Source organism: Canis lupus, chromosome 22, assembly GCF_048164855.1.
Source record: "Canis lupus baileyi chromosome 22, mCanLup2.hap1, whole genome shotgun sequence".
NCBI classification, from domain to species: domain Eukaryota; kingdom Metazoa; phylum Chordata; class Mammalia; order Carnivora; family Canidae; genus Canis; species Canis lupus.
In genome coordinates, this window is record NC_132859.1 from 48477208 (window position 1) to 48494505 (window position 17298).

Sequence of the window (17298 nt, forward strand, 5' to 3'; positions counted from 1 at the left end):
CAAATAAAATCTTTAAAAAAAAAAAAAAAAGAAAGAAAGAAAGAAACTATTCCAGTTCATATTCCTTTCACATGATGACTGCTCTCTTATTTTCAATTCCTCTGTACTTACATATTCAGACCATATCCCAATATCTCACACTAACTTACATGCCTTCTAAGAATTGTTTTTATTCCCTCATTCACAGGACCAGGGACTCTGCCCAGATGCTCCTTCTTATTAATTACAACTAGTTTAAAGGAGATCTCTTCAAAGAAACTCTTCTTGACTAATTAATCTAAAATTAGCATGACTTCCCCTACATATATCCTTACTCAGAGCCAAGCCACCAGTCATTATCACATAATCTACCTTATTTTCTTTATAGCAATTATCTCTCTTTAAGGGGTAGCCCAGGTGGCTCAGCAGTTTAGCGTAGCCTTCAGCCCAGGGCCTGATCCTGGAGACCCCAGGATCGAGTGCCATGTCAGGCTCCCTGCATGGAGCCTGCTTCTCCCTCTGCCTGTGTCTCTGCCTCTCTCTCAATCTCTCTCCTCCTCTCCGTGTCTCTCACGAATAAATAAATAAAATCTTTTAAAAAATAATATAATTAAAATAAAATAAAATAAAATAAAATAACCTTAGCCGGGATCCCTGGGTGGCTAAGCAGTTTAGCGCTTGCCTTCACGCCTGGGGTGTGGTCTTGGGGACCCAGGATCGAGTCCCACATTGGGCTCCCTGCATGGGGCCTGCTTCTCTCTCTGCCTTTGTCTCTGCCTCTCTCATGAATAAATAAAATATTTTAAAATAAATAAATAAAATAAAATCACCTTAGCTTATTTCTTGCTTATCATCTTCCTCACACTAATGTAAGCTTTCTGAAAATAAGAATCCTGCTTGTCTGCAACCTTCATCTAGAGGCTAGAGCAACAACTGGCACACAGTAGGTACCCAATTAAATATGCTGAATGAATGAATTTTTGAACCATTACAAACCTACATAAATACTATACCAGAGTTTAGTGTTGTAAGACAATAACTACGTACTTCATAAAATGCTGCAAATACAGCCTACATTCATAAATGTTTATTTTGTACCACCTTAATTTCAGAAAAGGAAAGTTGAAAATTTTCAATAACCTATGTGTCAAGTTCAGAGAATAAAGCTCTACATTGAACATATTATATTCTAATCACCTTCCTTTCAAATGCAACAAAATTGAAGAAAAATTAGAATTACCTCTTGTGGCTTTTAAAAAAAAAACTTCTTGGGCCTGTGCCAACATTATAAGACTGAGGGTCCCAACAGTATCTGGAGATATGTCCACAGTCGGCTCTCGATTTAAGGCAGATAAAACTGTCTCCTTAATATGTAAAAAGGCACCACTAGCAAACTAGAGGAAAGAAAAAAGAACTTCTTTAAAATCTACAGAAACTCAGTAAGACAATTTTCTGTTACACACAAGTCATTTCAAATGTTAATTTAGTTGAACAGTTACTATTTTTAAATTCTTATATTGTTACAGATCTAAAACATCTGACCTACAGACAACAAGGGTATCTTTCTAAAGTGCTATATAGTTAACAGAAGATCTAACAAAGATTAAAAGTACATTGCAGCAAAGAATACAGTAACTTTAGAGACAAATTGATTAAACTTATTTTTAGATATACTTCCCCAAGCCTAACATGAGAACAGAGGCACGGATAAAACATTATTAAATGCATTTAGTACTTACTTCAGTCCCAAACAAACTCATCTGTCAAATAATTAAACATGCCATACTTAGGGAAAACCTCAGATAGTATAGGTACCTAGTACTCTGAAGAAGAGCATTATTATCCACTACTAATGATTCTTATTTGGCTTTCAAAGGTCCCTAGTGAAATGTTCCCCATCAGATTTCCTATTCCCAATTATATTTTGCTGAGATTAACACAAAAGTAACTGCTTTTACTAAATAAATGATTCTGGGAAAAAGTAAGACATCAGCCTGGGATTAAAAGATATTGTGGGTTATATAAAGAAGCAACACAGAGATGACTCAAGGTTAACTGTATTAAAAGTGAAAATCATGTTTTCTACAGTCATGAAATATCTTATAAAACTAGAACAACTGCAAGAGGTAATGACCTGAACTTGCTCAATCAACTAAGAAAATCACAGACTAGAACAGCAAGTCATCCAGTCTCTCTCACAAATCTTAGAAGTGAAGGCCCACAGAAGTTATTAAAGAACATAGCCAAGGACACACATCTTGATGGAAAACAGCCTAAACAAGCCTAGGGTCTAGGTCTTCTTACTAATATCACTCCTCCATTTCCATCACACTAGATGACCTGCTATGAATCACAGAAGTGACTCCCAGAATGGAATGTCCTTAGTAATTGAGAATGCCCTCTAAGATATCACATGCCAATTAACTGAGTTACAGTAATAGAAAAGTAAATAATTAAATTTACTTCATTTTAACATTTTAAATGTTTGAGGCCCTTTACAGCCTCAAAAAGAAAAGGTACATGCATCATGTTTGTCATCATGCCCATTCAAAACTGCATGGCAAGCCACAACGTGGGGCATCTTGTTTGCTTAAAATGTATTTTCTTTTCACTTTCTTAGAAGAGCATTCCTCATCTCACCCATAAACTTAAATAACAGGAAAATTCAGACTCTACCTCTAGGACAAGCAAATTCCAGGGTCAATGAAAACACTGGAAGCACCACTTGGAATTCTGTAAAATTTGGAATCAGAACACCTGAAACCCCAATGAACCACTTTATTAACTCTCTGACCTCTCAGTCTCCTTGCGTGTAAAATGTGAATGACAATATGTAACATGAATTAACAAGGTTTATCTGACAGTAATGTACATGAGCACACTTTATAAATTACAACATAAAACATGAAAATATAATCATACATATCACTTAGCAGCAACTGTTTATACTTTAAATGAAAACCAAAATAAAAGTTATATACTGCCACAAAATATGCCATATTAGTAAATAATAATACCTAAAATCTAAATTTAGCTAACTTAAGAACATTACATATCTGAATACATTTAAAAAAAAATACGACCTCTCCAAGTCTCAGAGTTAAAATTTTCTTAGTAAGAGGTCTTAACTTTCACGACAATGGTGAAATTTTAGATGTGTCTCACTCTAAGAAAAAAAAGTATTAAAGTAATGTACATTTGACTCTTGAACAATAGTGGTTTGAACTACACAGATCCACTTACATGGGGATTTTTTTCAATACAGTACAGTACTGTAAAAGTATTTTCTCTTATGTATTTCTTAATACAATTTTTTCTCTAGCTTACTTTTTTTTTTTAAGATTTTATTTATTTATTCATGAGACACACAGAGAGAGAGGCAGAGACATAGGTAGAGGGAGAAGCAGGCTCCCTGCAGGGAACTCGATGTGGGACATGATCCCAGGACCTCAGGATCACACCCTGAGCCAAAGATAGATGCTCAACCACTGAGCCACCCAGGTGCCTCTTCTCTAGCTTACTTTATTGTAAAAATAAAATATATAATACATATAATATACACAACACATGTTATTGGACTGTTTGTATTACCAGTAAGGTTTCTGGTCAACAGTAGGCTATTTAGTAGTTATGTTCTAGGGGAGTCAAAAGTTACAGTGTATTTTCGACGGTACAGGGGGTTAGCACCCCTAACTCCCACACTGTTCAAGGGTCAATTGTACAAAATTTTTAAATGAGGTCAATTATTTAAAGGGGATTTACCAAGATCTTCACCTCATTCAATCATTTGTTCTCCCAACATTTGCTAAGCCCTTATTATGTGCCAGGCACTGTGCTAGGTGCTGGGTATACAATGGTGAGGAAAAATAGAGCTAGCTATAGGTAAGTAGTTTAAGGGTTTTAAAGTATTAATCAATTCATTAAAAAGGGCATTATTTTTCAAGGAAATATCTGTGTATAAAGAAACATCTACAAACCTAAATACAAATTATTTTCAATTTAATCCAACTTAGTGTTGATCATTACATGGTTACTTTTCTGCATACCTGGTAATGCTTAGCAGCGATTTTCAATCCTTCATCATTATCCAGGTTCTGTTCTGCTGCAATCTGGCTAGCTAAGGCTGCACAATTGAACAACACACAGCTCTTTTCATATCCTAAGCTTGCAAGAGCTGTAAAAAATTAAGAAGGAAAAATTTATCAGATTATTTTTCTAAAGAAAATCAATGTTTCAGAGATTGGCTCTCACAAAAACAAGTTTCCAAATCTGTTTTCTAACCCAAAATAGTGCCCATATTTCTAATGTTGTCCTGCCAGGCACTTATTTCCACAATATTCCCATCATCTAAAATTCAAAAGGTCAATGAGTTATTCTTTTCCTCCCTTTAAGTCCACAATGCTGTTAGGTTCCAAATGAAAAGTCATTCTCTGTCAATTGTCACTTAAATTCAAATAAATTACTTGTTTTCTCATTGCCTCCCTCAAAATTCTATTCTCACCACATTCAAACCAGTTCTTCACTACTACAAACCTAACCCAATGCAAGTACCTCCAAGTCTCACTCCCTTATGCCAATACATCTCTCAGAAGGCCAGCAGATTATGTTGTTAAAATACAACTCTGATCAAGAAACTACACACTTCACATCCACTGGGACAGCTACTATCAAGAACAGTAACAACAAAAAACAATTGTGAGCAGACATGTGGAAGAAGTGGAACTGCTGTGCACTGTTGGTGGGAATGTAAAACACTGCAGCTGCTGTGGACAACAGTATGACAGTTCCTCAAAAAATTAGAAATAAAATTCCCATATAATCCAAAAATTCCAATTCTGGGTATATACCCAAGGAACTGAGAGCAGTCACAAAAAGGTACACCTGTACACCTGTAATCATAGCCAAAAGGTAGAAGAAACCGAAGTGTCCACTGATGGATGAACAGATAAAATGTGGCATCTACACATAATAGAATATTATTCAACCTTAGAAATGAAGGCAATCCTGTCACATGCTACACCATGGATAAGCCTTGATGACATTATGCTAAGTGAAATATGCTGATCACAAAAAGACAAACTTACAGGCATACCTCATTTTATTGTGCTTTACTTTATTGGGCTTTGCAGATAATTTCATTTTTCACAAATTGAAGGTTAGTGGCATCAAGAAAGTCTATCAGTGCCATTTTCCAGCAGCATTTGCTCATTTTGTAGCTCTGTGTCACATTTGTTAAGTCTCACACAATATTTCAAACTTTTTCATCATGATTATTATATTTATTATGGTGATCTGTGATCAGTGATTACAAGTCACAAAAGCTCAGAGGATGGTTAGAGTCTTTAGCAACAAAGTTTTAAATCAAGTTATATACAGCTTTTTAGACTGCACACAACAATCTGCAATATAGTATAAATAACTTTTATGTGCACTGAGAAACAGAACAGAGCTTTACATGTGAACAAAAATAGATTTCCATTCTCCTTCTTAGTACCCTAAAATTACACAATATTCCAATGAGTGGATAACCCAGGCTTTATTTAACCAACACATTCCTGAAGGATACTTAATCCCAATACTTGCTACTGGAGATGCCTTGATGAACTACTTCCTGCTCTATTTATGCTGTTTTTTGCTTCCCACTTCTTCCAGACACTTGGTTCATCACTTAATCTATTTCACTTAATACCTCCTAATTCTGCCATCTGCACCTTATTCTCAGCCTGTCCATTTGGCATTAAAAATCCTTTTTCTTGATCTGGTCTCCCTCTCAGCATAATGCTCCATTGTCCTTAAATCTTTACTGCAAATTTTCTGAAATGACCAATCCATATTTGCTGTTTCCATTTCTTCACTTTTGTTCCACCCCTCAACCTGATGCAATCTGGCTTCTTTAACATGCACCTAGTGGAACGTCTTTCATTGCCAAATCAAATGACTTCTCCAACTTTACAAGATTTTACCTCTGCCACAATAATTCTGTCAATGATGTTCCAACCTGAATGAATATTAGTGACCTGGAGGTATTTTCAAAGATACTAATTCCACTGACGTACCTTGAAAATTCCTATCATATCTGGCATTTTGTATCTTTACATCTGTATCTTTCATATAATTCCTCAGGTAATTCTAATGTGCAGCCAGGTTCAGGAAACCATTAAACTACCTGACCTTTGAACCCCTTCTGGTACTCAATTCCATGTCTCTATTTTTCCCTGGTTCCTCTGAGATCTGAAAGCTTTTTCTCATCCTCCTTCCCAGGATGCTCATCCCCTGTTTCCCTTGAATGTTATATTCCCTAGCTCTGGCTTTTACATTTTCCCCAATCTATAGACTAAAAGAGGAGATAGATTTATTATCATTTAATGATAATTGTTCCTAAATCTAGGGTCTCTACCACTTTTGAGTTTTAAATCCAGTTTCCAAATGCCAAAAAAAATGTCTACCCAGATATAACACTGAAAAGTCTAACTCAACTTGTCTACTGGAAGGAATAAATATTCAAAGAGTCAAATCAAGTTATAAATCTGGGAGTCAACCTTCAACTACTACTCTTTTCTGAAAGATAGCAGACCCAGTTAGTTTCAAACTCTGAAATGTCACTCACACCCACTCCTTCTCTGACCCACATATAACCACCTTGTCTAAAAAAAAAAAAAAAAAAAAAAATAACCACCTTGTCTAATCTCATTAACTCTCACCATGTACCTCACTGGTTCTGTCTGTATCCTCTAGTCTCTAGAGTTACGCTTTCTGGAGTCACATCCCACTTCATTAAATCCTTGCCTTATGACCTTAAAAAGTCACTTAATCTTTCTAAACCAGTATGTTCAACTAGTAGTAACAGTGCCTTTCTTCATTGGGCTTTTGGAGAATTCAGTAAGATAATATGTGTGACGCCCCTTCCATAGTGCCTAGGCAGAATAAGGACTCAATGAACATTAGCTATTAACATATAAGAGAAGAGTACAAATTCATAGTACATTTCCAATTCTTCATAATCTACTTTTCAATGTCTTCACCCTCCATGATCCTCTATTCAACCTATAGTTTTGAGCCTTAACAATAATTACATTAATATACATTATATATAATTTGTACTGTAGGTTATTATATTATATACTCTATAATGCATACATACTATAAATGTTACATGTAATTATGTATAAAAAACAATATTACTATTATTCACTGCAGCTAATATTTATTGTATACTCTTCTAAAGACTTCATGTGTATTCACTCATTTAATCCACACAAGGACCCAATGAGATAAATAGTAGTTCACAATACTATTTATTCCTCACTTCAAAAATGAGAAAATTAATGCACAGAGAGGTTTTTTTTTTTAAGATTTTATTTATTTATTCATGAGAGACACAGAGAAAGATGCAGAGACATAGGCAGAGGGAAGAAAAGCAGGCTCAATGCAAGAAGCCCAATGCAGGACTTGATCCCGGAACTCCGGATCACGCCCTAAGCCAAAGGCAGATGCCCAACCATTGAGCCACCCAGGCGTCCCGATGCACAGAGAGGCTAACCAGCCAAGCTAGTAGATCAAAAAAACCTTCACTCTTCTGACCTTTGGTTATAATATTCTACCTGTAATGTTATTTCCTAGCTGGGAAAACAAATTCATCCTTCAGAGCCTAACTCAAACATCATTTTCTTTCAACAAGCAGAATTCATGTCTTCCTCATCTATGTTCCCATAACTTTGTTCATATACACATGTATACTACACACTATATTTTAGAATGATCAGTTGTCTTCCTAGACAGACTGAATACAACTGTCTTATTCATTTTTATTTTTTTTAATATTTTATTTATTCATGAGAGAAAAAGAGGCAGAGACATAGGCAGAGAGAGAAGCAGGCTTCATGCACAGAGCCCGATGTGGGACTTGATCTCAGGACTCCAGGATCACGTCCTGGGCTGAAGGCAGGCGCTTAACTGCTGAACTGCCCAGGCATCCTTGTCTTACTCATTTTTATAACTAGGACAGTGCCTGGCAAGGCATAGGCTCTCTACAAATATTTGGAAATAACATTAAAAGTTGAAATGAAAAAGAAAATAAAATATAAAAATTGTTATTATTTGCACAGAGTTGTTAGGAGAGCAACTTCAAAAATATTGAAATATTCTAAAATAACATGTTTAGACCAAGTCTCTTATTATTTTTATAAAAATAATTACATACCCAATTTTACAGATCCTCCAAAAAGTGAACCTTTATCAAAAGCATCCTTCCAGGTAAATGTCAAGCAGATCTTGATAGAAAGAGAGAAAACAGAAAATTACCTTACCTTCCTGGATCTTATTAAATATTAGGTTTTTTGAAGAAAAATACACAATGAAGAAAAGGATCAATCTTGTCAAAATATTATCCTCTCTAGCCAAGTAACTCCTTTCCCTTTTCTGGGACCATAAAATTTACTTTTTTAAAAGTAAAATACTGGCACTAAGATATCTCTAATAGCCATTCTGCCTCAGTAATTATACACACATTATTCCCTCCAGAAAACAGTATCTTATTCATCTTTACAGCATACAATGGCTTGAACAGAACAGAAACTTAAATGACGGTAAAATAAGCCAAGAGAGGCAAAGGCAACAAAGTCAGTACTACAAGTTTCCCAGAAGATAAAATTAAAAACTATTCCATGATGACAAAGTAGGAAAAGCATGACCTTTGGGAGAATAAGAGGAGATAATATTTCTTGATTTGGGTTGTACTTATACATATATATTCAAGCTATACACATGATATAGTCACTTTTGTATGTATGCTATATATAAATAAAAAGTTGATTTAATTAAAACTGCATCTCACTCACTCTGCTTCTAAAATATTCCAAACATAAAGGTTAAAGAGAACCTACTCCCTTTAAAATTATGTACTGGAATCCCACACAAAAATTTTGCAACTCAGGATTAGAGAAATTTTCTATATACACAAAGCTAGAGAGAATAAAATAATGAACCCCATATAGCCATCACCAGTTCTGACCTTTCGTCCTTCTTGGTTCACCTGCCCCACCCCTAGCCCCCAAACATGTTTTTCCTCAAATATTTTAAAGCAAGTTTCAAGATATTATATCACCTGTAAAACTTCAGTACAAGAATGTTCACTTTTCATAAACTACATATTTTATTTTTTTTAAGATTTTATTTATTTATTCATGAGAGACACAGAGAGAGGCAGAGACACAGACAGAGGGAGAAGCAGGCTCCATGCAGGGATCCTGACGTGGGACTCGATCCCAGGTCTCCAGGATCACATCCTGGGCAGAAGGTGGTACTAAACTGTTGAGCCACCCAGGATGCCCTCATAAACTACATATTTTAAAACTTAGAAATGTCACACAAACTAAAAACTTTTAACATGTCTCTAAAAAAAAAAAAAAAAAAAAAAAAAAAAACTAAGAAATCATCCATTTTCAATAGCTGGCTTTTAAGAGAAAGCATTCTTACCATGTAACATCTAATCATATCAGAACTTGCAACTTTATATGCAAACATAATTTGTGTCAAATTTTAAAACACATCAACTAAAACTAACACTTCCTCAATTATAGTTTCTTCCTTAATTCTGTAAAAACCAAAGGGAAGGACATTACAGATTGTTAGTCAATAAATCATACTGATATGATCATATTGCAGGAAAAAAAAAAACAAAAAACACAGTCCAATGCTCTACAAAAATCCAGAAGTGACTACAGAATGACAGGAATAGAATTCCACAAGACTCTTCAAAAAGACACACAATTCGGGACACCTGGGTGGCTCAGCTGTTGAGCGTCTGCCTTCAGCCAAGGGCATGATCCCAGAGTCCGAGGATCAAGTCCCACATCAGGTTCCCTGCGTGAAGACTGCTTTTCTCTCTGCCTGTGTCTCTGCCTCTCTCTCTCTGTGTCTCTCATAAATAAATAAATAAAATCTTAAAAAAAAAAACCCACAATTCTTATCAGATGTGCTTACAAGCTTCTAGCTTATATCAAAAGGTCTCATAAAAACATAAAAATAGTAAAGTGGCACCATTTATTTTAAAGACATACCATGTATGGGAGAAAACAGGTGATTTACCATTATTATTATATAACGTTAAAACAAATTAAAATCAATAACTTACTTGATTTTCAGAGAATGGGAATTTGGGTTCAATGGAACAAATCTGATCATAATATCTAAAAAACAGAAGAGAATTTATAATTACCAGAGCTAAATATTATACATATTTATATATATACAACTGGCTTAAGAATACATGAAAATTATTCATGCTTACTCTGAGTGGTCCACACACAAATTCAGTCATCTTAAAGTTCATAAACACTTTTTAACGTGTAAAACAGAACCTAAAATGCATGCAATAAAAAAAAAACTGTGAACAAAAGACTCATACCACTAAAGAAAGATACTTACCAAGTATTATTGGCTAAAAGCAAACTAACATCTGGCGAGAACAAATATATTTCTTAAAATACTATTTCTTATTAAGGTAACTGTTTATATTAATTGGGCAAATTAATATATCTGGTAAAATGACTTTTTTCGAAGATTTACTTATTTATTCCAGAGAGAGCACACATGCAAGGGGGGAGGGAATGGCACATAGGGGAGCAGAGGCCAGAGGGAGAGGAAGAAGCAGACTCCCCACTGAGCCCAGAGCCCAAAGCAGGACCTGATCCAATGACCCTGAGATCATGACCCAAGCCAAAATCAACAGCTGAATGCCCCCACTAAGCCACCACACACCCCTAAAACAGGTTTACTAAGTTTCAATTATGCTTTGGTTATGTCCACTTCTATCTCTACCACTGTCACAACAGTTCATCAAAGCTTCCATCCTCCCTAGAAATAAACCCATGATTATATGGCCAATTAATCTTCAACAATGGAGGTTAGAATATCCAATGTAAAAAAGACAATTTCTTCAACAAATGGCATTGGGAAAACTGGATAGCAATAGGCAAAAGAATGAAACTGGACCACTTTCTTAGAGGGGGGATAGTGAGCGATGGGGGACAAAGGTGATGATGAGCACAGGGTGATGTATGGTGTTGAATCACTGTATTGTACACCTGAAACTAACACTGTATGTTAAATGGAATTAAAAACTTAAAGAAAGGGCAGCCCCGGTGATGCAGCAGTTTAGTGCCACCTGCAGCCTGGGGTGTGATCCTGGAGACCCAGGATCGAGTCCCCCGTCGGGCTCCCTGCATGGAGCCTGCTTCTCCCTCTGCCTGTGTCTCTGCCTCTCTCTCTCTCTCTCTCTATGAATAAATAAATAAAATCTTTTTAAAAATTTAAAAAAATTAAATAAAAAAAAAGAAAAAAGATAAGTGTACTCTATCCCCTTCACCTACTTCATCCATTTCTCCACCCACCTACCCTCTGGTAACCATCAGTTTGTTCCCTACAGTTAAGAGTCTGCCTTTTGGTTTGTTCTTTTGTTGTTGTTGTTCATTTATTTTGTTTCTCAAATTCCACATACAAGTGAAATCATATGGTATTTGCATTTTTCTGACTTATTTTGCTTACCATTATACCCTCTAGATCCATACATGTTGTTGCAAATGGTGAGATTTCACTCTTTTTTATGGTTGAGAAATACTCCATTGTGTGTATTGTGTGTGTACCATATCTTCATTATCCGTTCATCTATCGATGAACAGTTGGGATGCTTCCATAATTTGGCTATTGTAAATAATGTTTGAATAAATATAGCAATGCATATATTTTTTCAAATTAGTTTTTCATATTCTTTTGGGTAAATACCCAGTAGTGTAGTTAATGCATCATATGATAGGTCTATTTTTAATGTTTTTTTAAGTGAATCAGGAGAGGGGCAGAGGGAGATAGAGAAAGAGAAAGATCTTAAGTAGGCTCCATGTCAAATGTGAAACCCAACACAGTGATTTCATGACCCTGAGATCACGACCTGAGCCAAAATCAAGAGTGGGATACATACTTAACTGATTCAGTCACCCAGGCACCCTTATTTTTAATTTTTTGAGGAACCTCCATACTGTCCTTCACAGTGGCTGCACCAGTTTGCACCAAAAAGTACACAAGGGTTTCCTTTTTCTCCACATCCTCACCAACATTTGTTGTATATGTTTTTTATTTTAGCCATTCTGACAGGTGTGGGGTGGTATCTCATGATAGTTTTACTTTTTAAAGATTTATTATTTGAGGGAGAAAGCATGCATGCACACACTTGAAGAAGGGATGGACAGAGGGAAAGGGAGTCAAGCAGACTTCCCACGGAGCAGGGAGCCGGTCACAGGGTTCAATTCCCAGGACCTCGATCATGACCTGAGCCTAAATCAAGAGGAGGACACTTAACCGACAGAGCCACCCAGGCAATACTCATTATAGATTTGACTTGCATTTCCTTGATGATGTGTAATGCTGAGCATCTTTTCATGTGTCTGTTGTGCATCATGTCTTTTGCCCATTTTTTAACTGAATTATTTTGGGGGTGTTAAGATTTATAAATTCTTTATACATTTTGCACACTAATCCTGCACTGGATATATCATTTACAAGTATCTTCTCCCATTCCATCGATTATCTTTGAGTTTTATAGATTGTTTCCTTTATTGTGCAAAACCTTTTTATTTTTATGTAGTCCTAATGATTAATTTTACTTTTGCTTCCCTTGTGCCTCAGAAGACACATCTAGAAAAAAATTGCTAACTGTCAGAGAAGTTAGCCTATGTTCTCGTCTAGGATTTTTATGGTTTCAGGCCCACATTTAGGTCCTTAATTCATTTTTTTTTTTTTAAGATTTCTTTACCCAGGGCGCCTGAGTGGCTCAGTCAGTTGAGCACTTGCCTTTGGCTCAGGTCATGATCCCGGGTCCTGAAATAGAGTCCCAGATCAGACTCCCTGGCTCAGCAAAGAGTTTGCTTCTCCCTCTACCCCTCTCCCTACTGCTTGTGCTCTCTCTCATGTGCACTCACTCTCTCAAACATAAAAATACATTTAAAAAAAAAAAAAAAAAGATTTACCAATTTGAGAGAGAGAGAATGCGGAGGGGAGGAGCAAGGATAGAGAGAAAGAATCCCAAACAGATTCTAAGCTGAATGCAGAGCCCAATGCAGGGCTCGATTTCATGACCCCAAGATCACCACCCAAGGTGAAACCAAGAGTCGGATGCTCAACCAACTGGGCCACCCAGGCATCTCCCCTTTAATCCATTTTGAACTTATTTTTGTGTATGGTTTAAGAAAATGGTACAGTTTCCCAAACATCAATTGCTGAAGAGACTTTTTACCAACTGATATTCTCTCCCACTTTGTCGAAGATTAACTGACCATATAATTGTGGGTTCATTTCTGGGTTTTCTATTCTGTTCAATTGATCTATGTATCTATTCTGTGCCAGTACCAGACTGTTTGGATTATTACAGCTTTGTAATAGAACATGAAGTCCAGAATTATGATGCCTCTAGCATAAGATTTCATGTTTATTTGAGAGAGAGAGAGAGAGAGAGAGAGAAAGAGAGCGAACGAGCACACATAAACAGGGGAAAGGGCAGACAGAGAAAGAGAAGTAGACTCTCTGCTGCTAAGGGAGCAGACAGCCTTACCCGGGGCTCAATCCCAGGACTCCCAGATCACAACCTGAGCCGAAGGCAGATGTTTAACCAACTGATCTACCCAGGCACCTTAGTTTTTCTTTTTCAAGATTGCTTTGGCTATTCTGGGTCTTTTGTGGTTCCATACAAACTTTAGGTTTGTTCTAGTTCTGTGAAAAATGCTGTTGATATTTTTGATAAGAACTACAATAAACGTGTAGATTGCTTTGGGTAATATAGATTTTTTTTTTTTTAATTCATGAGAGATACGCAGAGACACAGGCAAAGGGAGAAGTAGGCTCCATGCAGGGAACCCAATATAGGACTCGATCCTGGGACTCCAGTACCACGTCCTGAACCAAAGGCAGACACTCAATCACTGAGCCACCAGGCATCCCAGTATAGATATTTTTAACAATACTTGTTCTTCCAATCCATGAACTTCCCATTTCTTTGTGTCGTCTTCAATTTCTTTCATCAGTATTCAGAGTACAGATCTTCATCTCTTTTCTCTTTAGGTTTATTCCTAGATATCATATTATTTTTGATGCAATTGTAAATGGGATTTTTGTGTACGGGATGGAATGCCTTTTATATCTTGTTGTTGTTGACTGCTGTGGCTAGGACTTCTAATACTGTGTTGAATAAAAGTGGTCAGAGTGGCCATCCTTGTCACGTTCCTGACCATAGGGGAAAGAAAAGCTCTAAGTTCTTCCCCATTAAGAATATACTTATCGGGATGCCTGGGTGGCTCAGTGGTTGAGCCCCTGCCTTTGGCATATGGAGTGATCAAGGAGTCCGTGATCAAGTCCCATATGAGGCTCCTTACATGGAGCCGCTTCTCCCTCTGCCTATGTCTCTGCCTCTCTTTCTGTGTCTCTCATGAATGAATAAAATCTTTAAAAAAAAAAAAAAAAAAAAAAAAAGAATATACTTATCTTGCTGAGCACTTAGTAATGTACAGAAATGCTGAATCACTATATTGTATACTTGAAACTAACACTGTATGTTAACTATACTGGATTAAAAAAAAAAAAAACCTTTGGGGGCACCTGGGTGACTCAGTTGGTTGGCCCTCTGCCTTCCCTCAGGTCATGAGGCCACGGTCTTAGAATCAAGCCCTGCTTCGGGTTCTCTGCTCAGTGGGAAGTCACTTCTCCTGCTGCCTTTGCTCCTCCCTACCCCCCCACTCCCCCCCCATGCACGCTTCTCTCTCTCAAATGAATAAAATCTTAAAAAAAAAAAAACCTTCTATCCTCGTTTGAATTAGACTAAATCAAAACGTCTCCTAGCCAACCTCCCTTGTCTCTTTGAGTCCTTTCTCATTTTTTGTTTTAAGATTTTATTTATTTGAGAGAGAGAGAAAGGGCATGCACAAGTGGAGGGAAGCAGGGCAGAGGCTGAGGGAGAAGCAGACTCCCCACTGAGCTAGGAACCCGAAGCAGAACTCGATCCCAGAACCCTGGGATCATGACCTGAGCTGAAGGCAGACATTTAACTGACTGAGCCACCCACGAGCTCCTTCTCATTCTTTTCAATCTGTTCTCCACACAGCAGCCAGAATAATCATCAAACATGAAGGAGTCTTCTCTCTCATCAGGATGACCTTTGAGCTAGCAAAGGGGGATTGCGAGTAACCAAGGACAAGCCTTCTAACTGGCCTGTAATCTTTCCTCCTTCCCTTATCTTCTTCTCTTATTATGTTGAGGCAAATTTTTCAGGGGGAGGGGCAGCACATCTGAGACCAAGTTTTTGGCTGACATGGCCATGAGTTTGGTTACAAACAGAAAACACTTAATTAAGCAATTAAGTAAATACACTGAAGATAATGTAAGCTAAGTTTCTAACTATCAGAGAAAGGAGTTACAAACATGGGAAGAGAGATGGCTAGAATAAATTCTGTCGCTTCTGCTTGGAATTGGAGATATCAGTGTGAACTTATTTTTTAATATAGTGAAGAAATACAAAAACAGGTATAAATGTGTGTGTGAGTGTATTTCCTAAACGTATATACTGAAAGGGCCTCGAAGCCCTGTTATACCTCAGCAGCAATAAGCACACCTAGAGCCCAGATGAGTAATATTCTGCTTTAGGAGCTAACACTCCTTTAAAAAATGGCAGATTCTATTCCTGAGACCAAGAAAATTCAAGATTCAAGCCTAAAGCATCTTGCTATGTGTCAGAGTTAAGGAAGCACTAAAAAAAAAAAAGAACATGTCAAAGACACAAGAACTAGCTTTAAGAGGCCCCTGCTAGCCAAATCCAGAAAATTTTAAATAAATCATAACCCATTGAGGAAAATAAGAATACCAATCTGAAGCAAATAAATAAATATGTGAACAGCAAAGTGCTAACCTACTGTTCAATGCCACCTAGTAACACTATAAGATATAACAGAGTTAGAAAAATCGCCAGTTGGCACCTTTCAGAGTATAATATGTTTTAGGTAAGATACATCACTGGCTGCTAAAGCAAAAAAGTTTGATGGAAATAGGGTATTACAAAGACTCAAAATATCTCCCCATGAAATACTAATTATCAATATACTTATTAACTGTAAGGTCAATGGCCAGCAGAGGTGGCGCAGCAGTTTAGCACCGCCTGCAGCCCGGGTGTGATCCTAGAGACCCAGGATCAAGTCCCACGTCGGCTCCCTGCATGGAGCCTGCTTCTCCCTCTGCCTGTGTCTCTGCCTCTCTCTCTCCCTCCTCTCTCTGAATAAATAAATAAAATCTTAAAAAAAAAAAAAAAAACTGTAAGGTCAAAACTGACAGATATCATCTTGACCAAGTGATAAAGTTAAACATTAGCAGCACAGGACAAATCAAAATCAAGTTCTTCCTGAAAGACACCAAAACAAAAAGAAAACACAAGAGCTGCATTTTGGTGGTACTACTGTCCAAAAATGCAAAAATGACAAGAAAATATAAGACAAACCCTAACTGAAGGACAGTCTACAAAGTAGCCTGTACACTTTAAAAATGTCAAGGTTGTGAAAAACAAGGAAAAACAAAACTGTTCCAGACTGAAGGACACTAAAGAGCCAATTATTTTTTTTTAATTTTTTTTCTTTATTTATTCATGATAGTCACAGAGAGAGAGAGAGAGAGAGAGAGAGGCAGAGACACAGGCAGAGGGAGAAGCAGGCTCCATGCACCGGGAGCCCGACGTGGGATTCAATCCCGGGTCTCCAGGATCGCGCCCTGGGCCAAAGGCAGGCGCCAAACCGCTGCGCCACCCAGGGATCCCTAAAGAGCCAATTAAATGCAATGCAGGATCCTGGATTAGATACCACACGTGTAAACAACATTATCGGGGGAACTGGCAAAATCTGGATGTGTTTTATGGATTAAATGGCAATTCAATGTTAACTTCCTGATTTTGAAAGTTGTACTATGGTTATGTAGGAGAGTATTCTTCTACTTAAAAAAATGAACTCTGGAAAAAAATGAACACTGAAATATTAAATACTTAAACTCTTTAATGGATTCCTATTATTCTTCAAATTACATACAAAATTTTTGACAGAGTCTGGAATTATCTAGCCATCACTCAACTATTCAGCCTCATCTGAGAATATTCACTACACATTCTAGTCATTAGTCTATCTATGCTCACTCCTGGCTTAGGGTCTTCACCTATTTTTTTCTCTGAAAACTTTTTTTCTCTAGAAGTTTTTCTCTTTGCATGAGATTCTTTCCGTCCGCCCCTCCCCACCAGCTCACATTCAA

The 17298-nt window shown here is 37.0% G+C and overlaps 1 protein-coding gene across 2 annotated transcripts in view; it reads right to left on the minus strand.

Annotated features, from left to right (window-relative positions):
• Nucleotides 1-17298, minus strand: part of PDCD6IP (programmed cell death 6 interacting protein) — a 91470-nt gene that overhangs the window by 58339 nt on the left and 15833 nt on the right. For both annotated transcript variants that reach the window (XM_072793484.1, XM_072793483.1), the window contains exons 2-5: nucleotides 10112-10166; nucleotides 8180-8249; nucleotides 4026-4153; nucleotides 1220-1373 (exon numbers count right to left, since the gene is read on the minus strand). In XM_072793484.1, the coding sequence (XP_072649585.1) occupies nucleotides 1220-1373; nucleotides 4026-4153; nucleotides 8180-8249; nucleotides 10112-10166 (407 nt within the window). The remainder of the gene's footprint in view (nucleotides 1-1219; nucleotides 1374-4025; nucleotides 4154-8179; nucleotides 8250-10111; nucleotides 10167-17298) is intronic.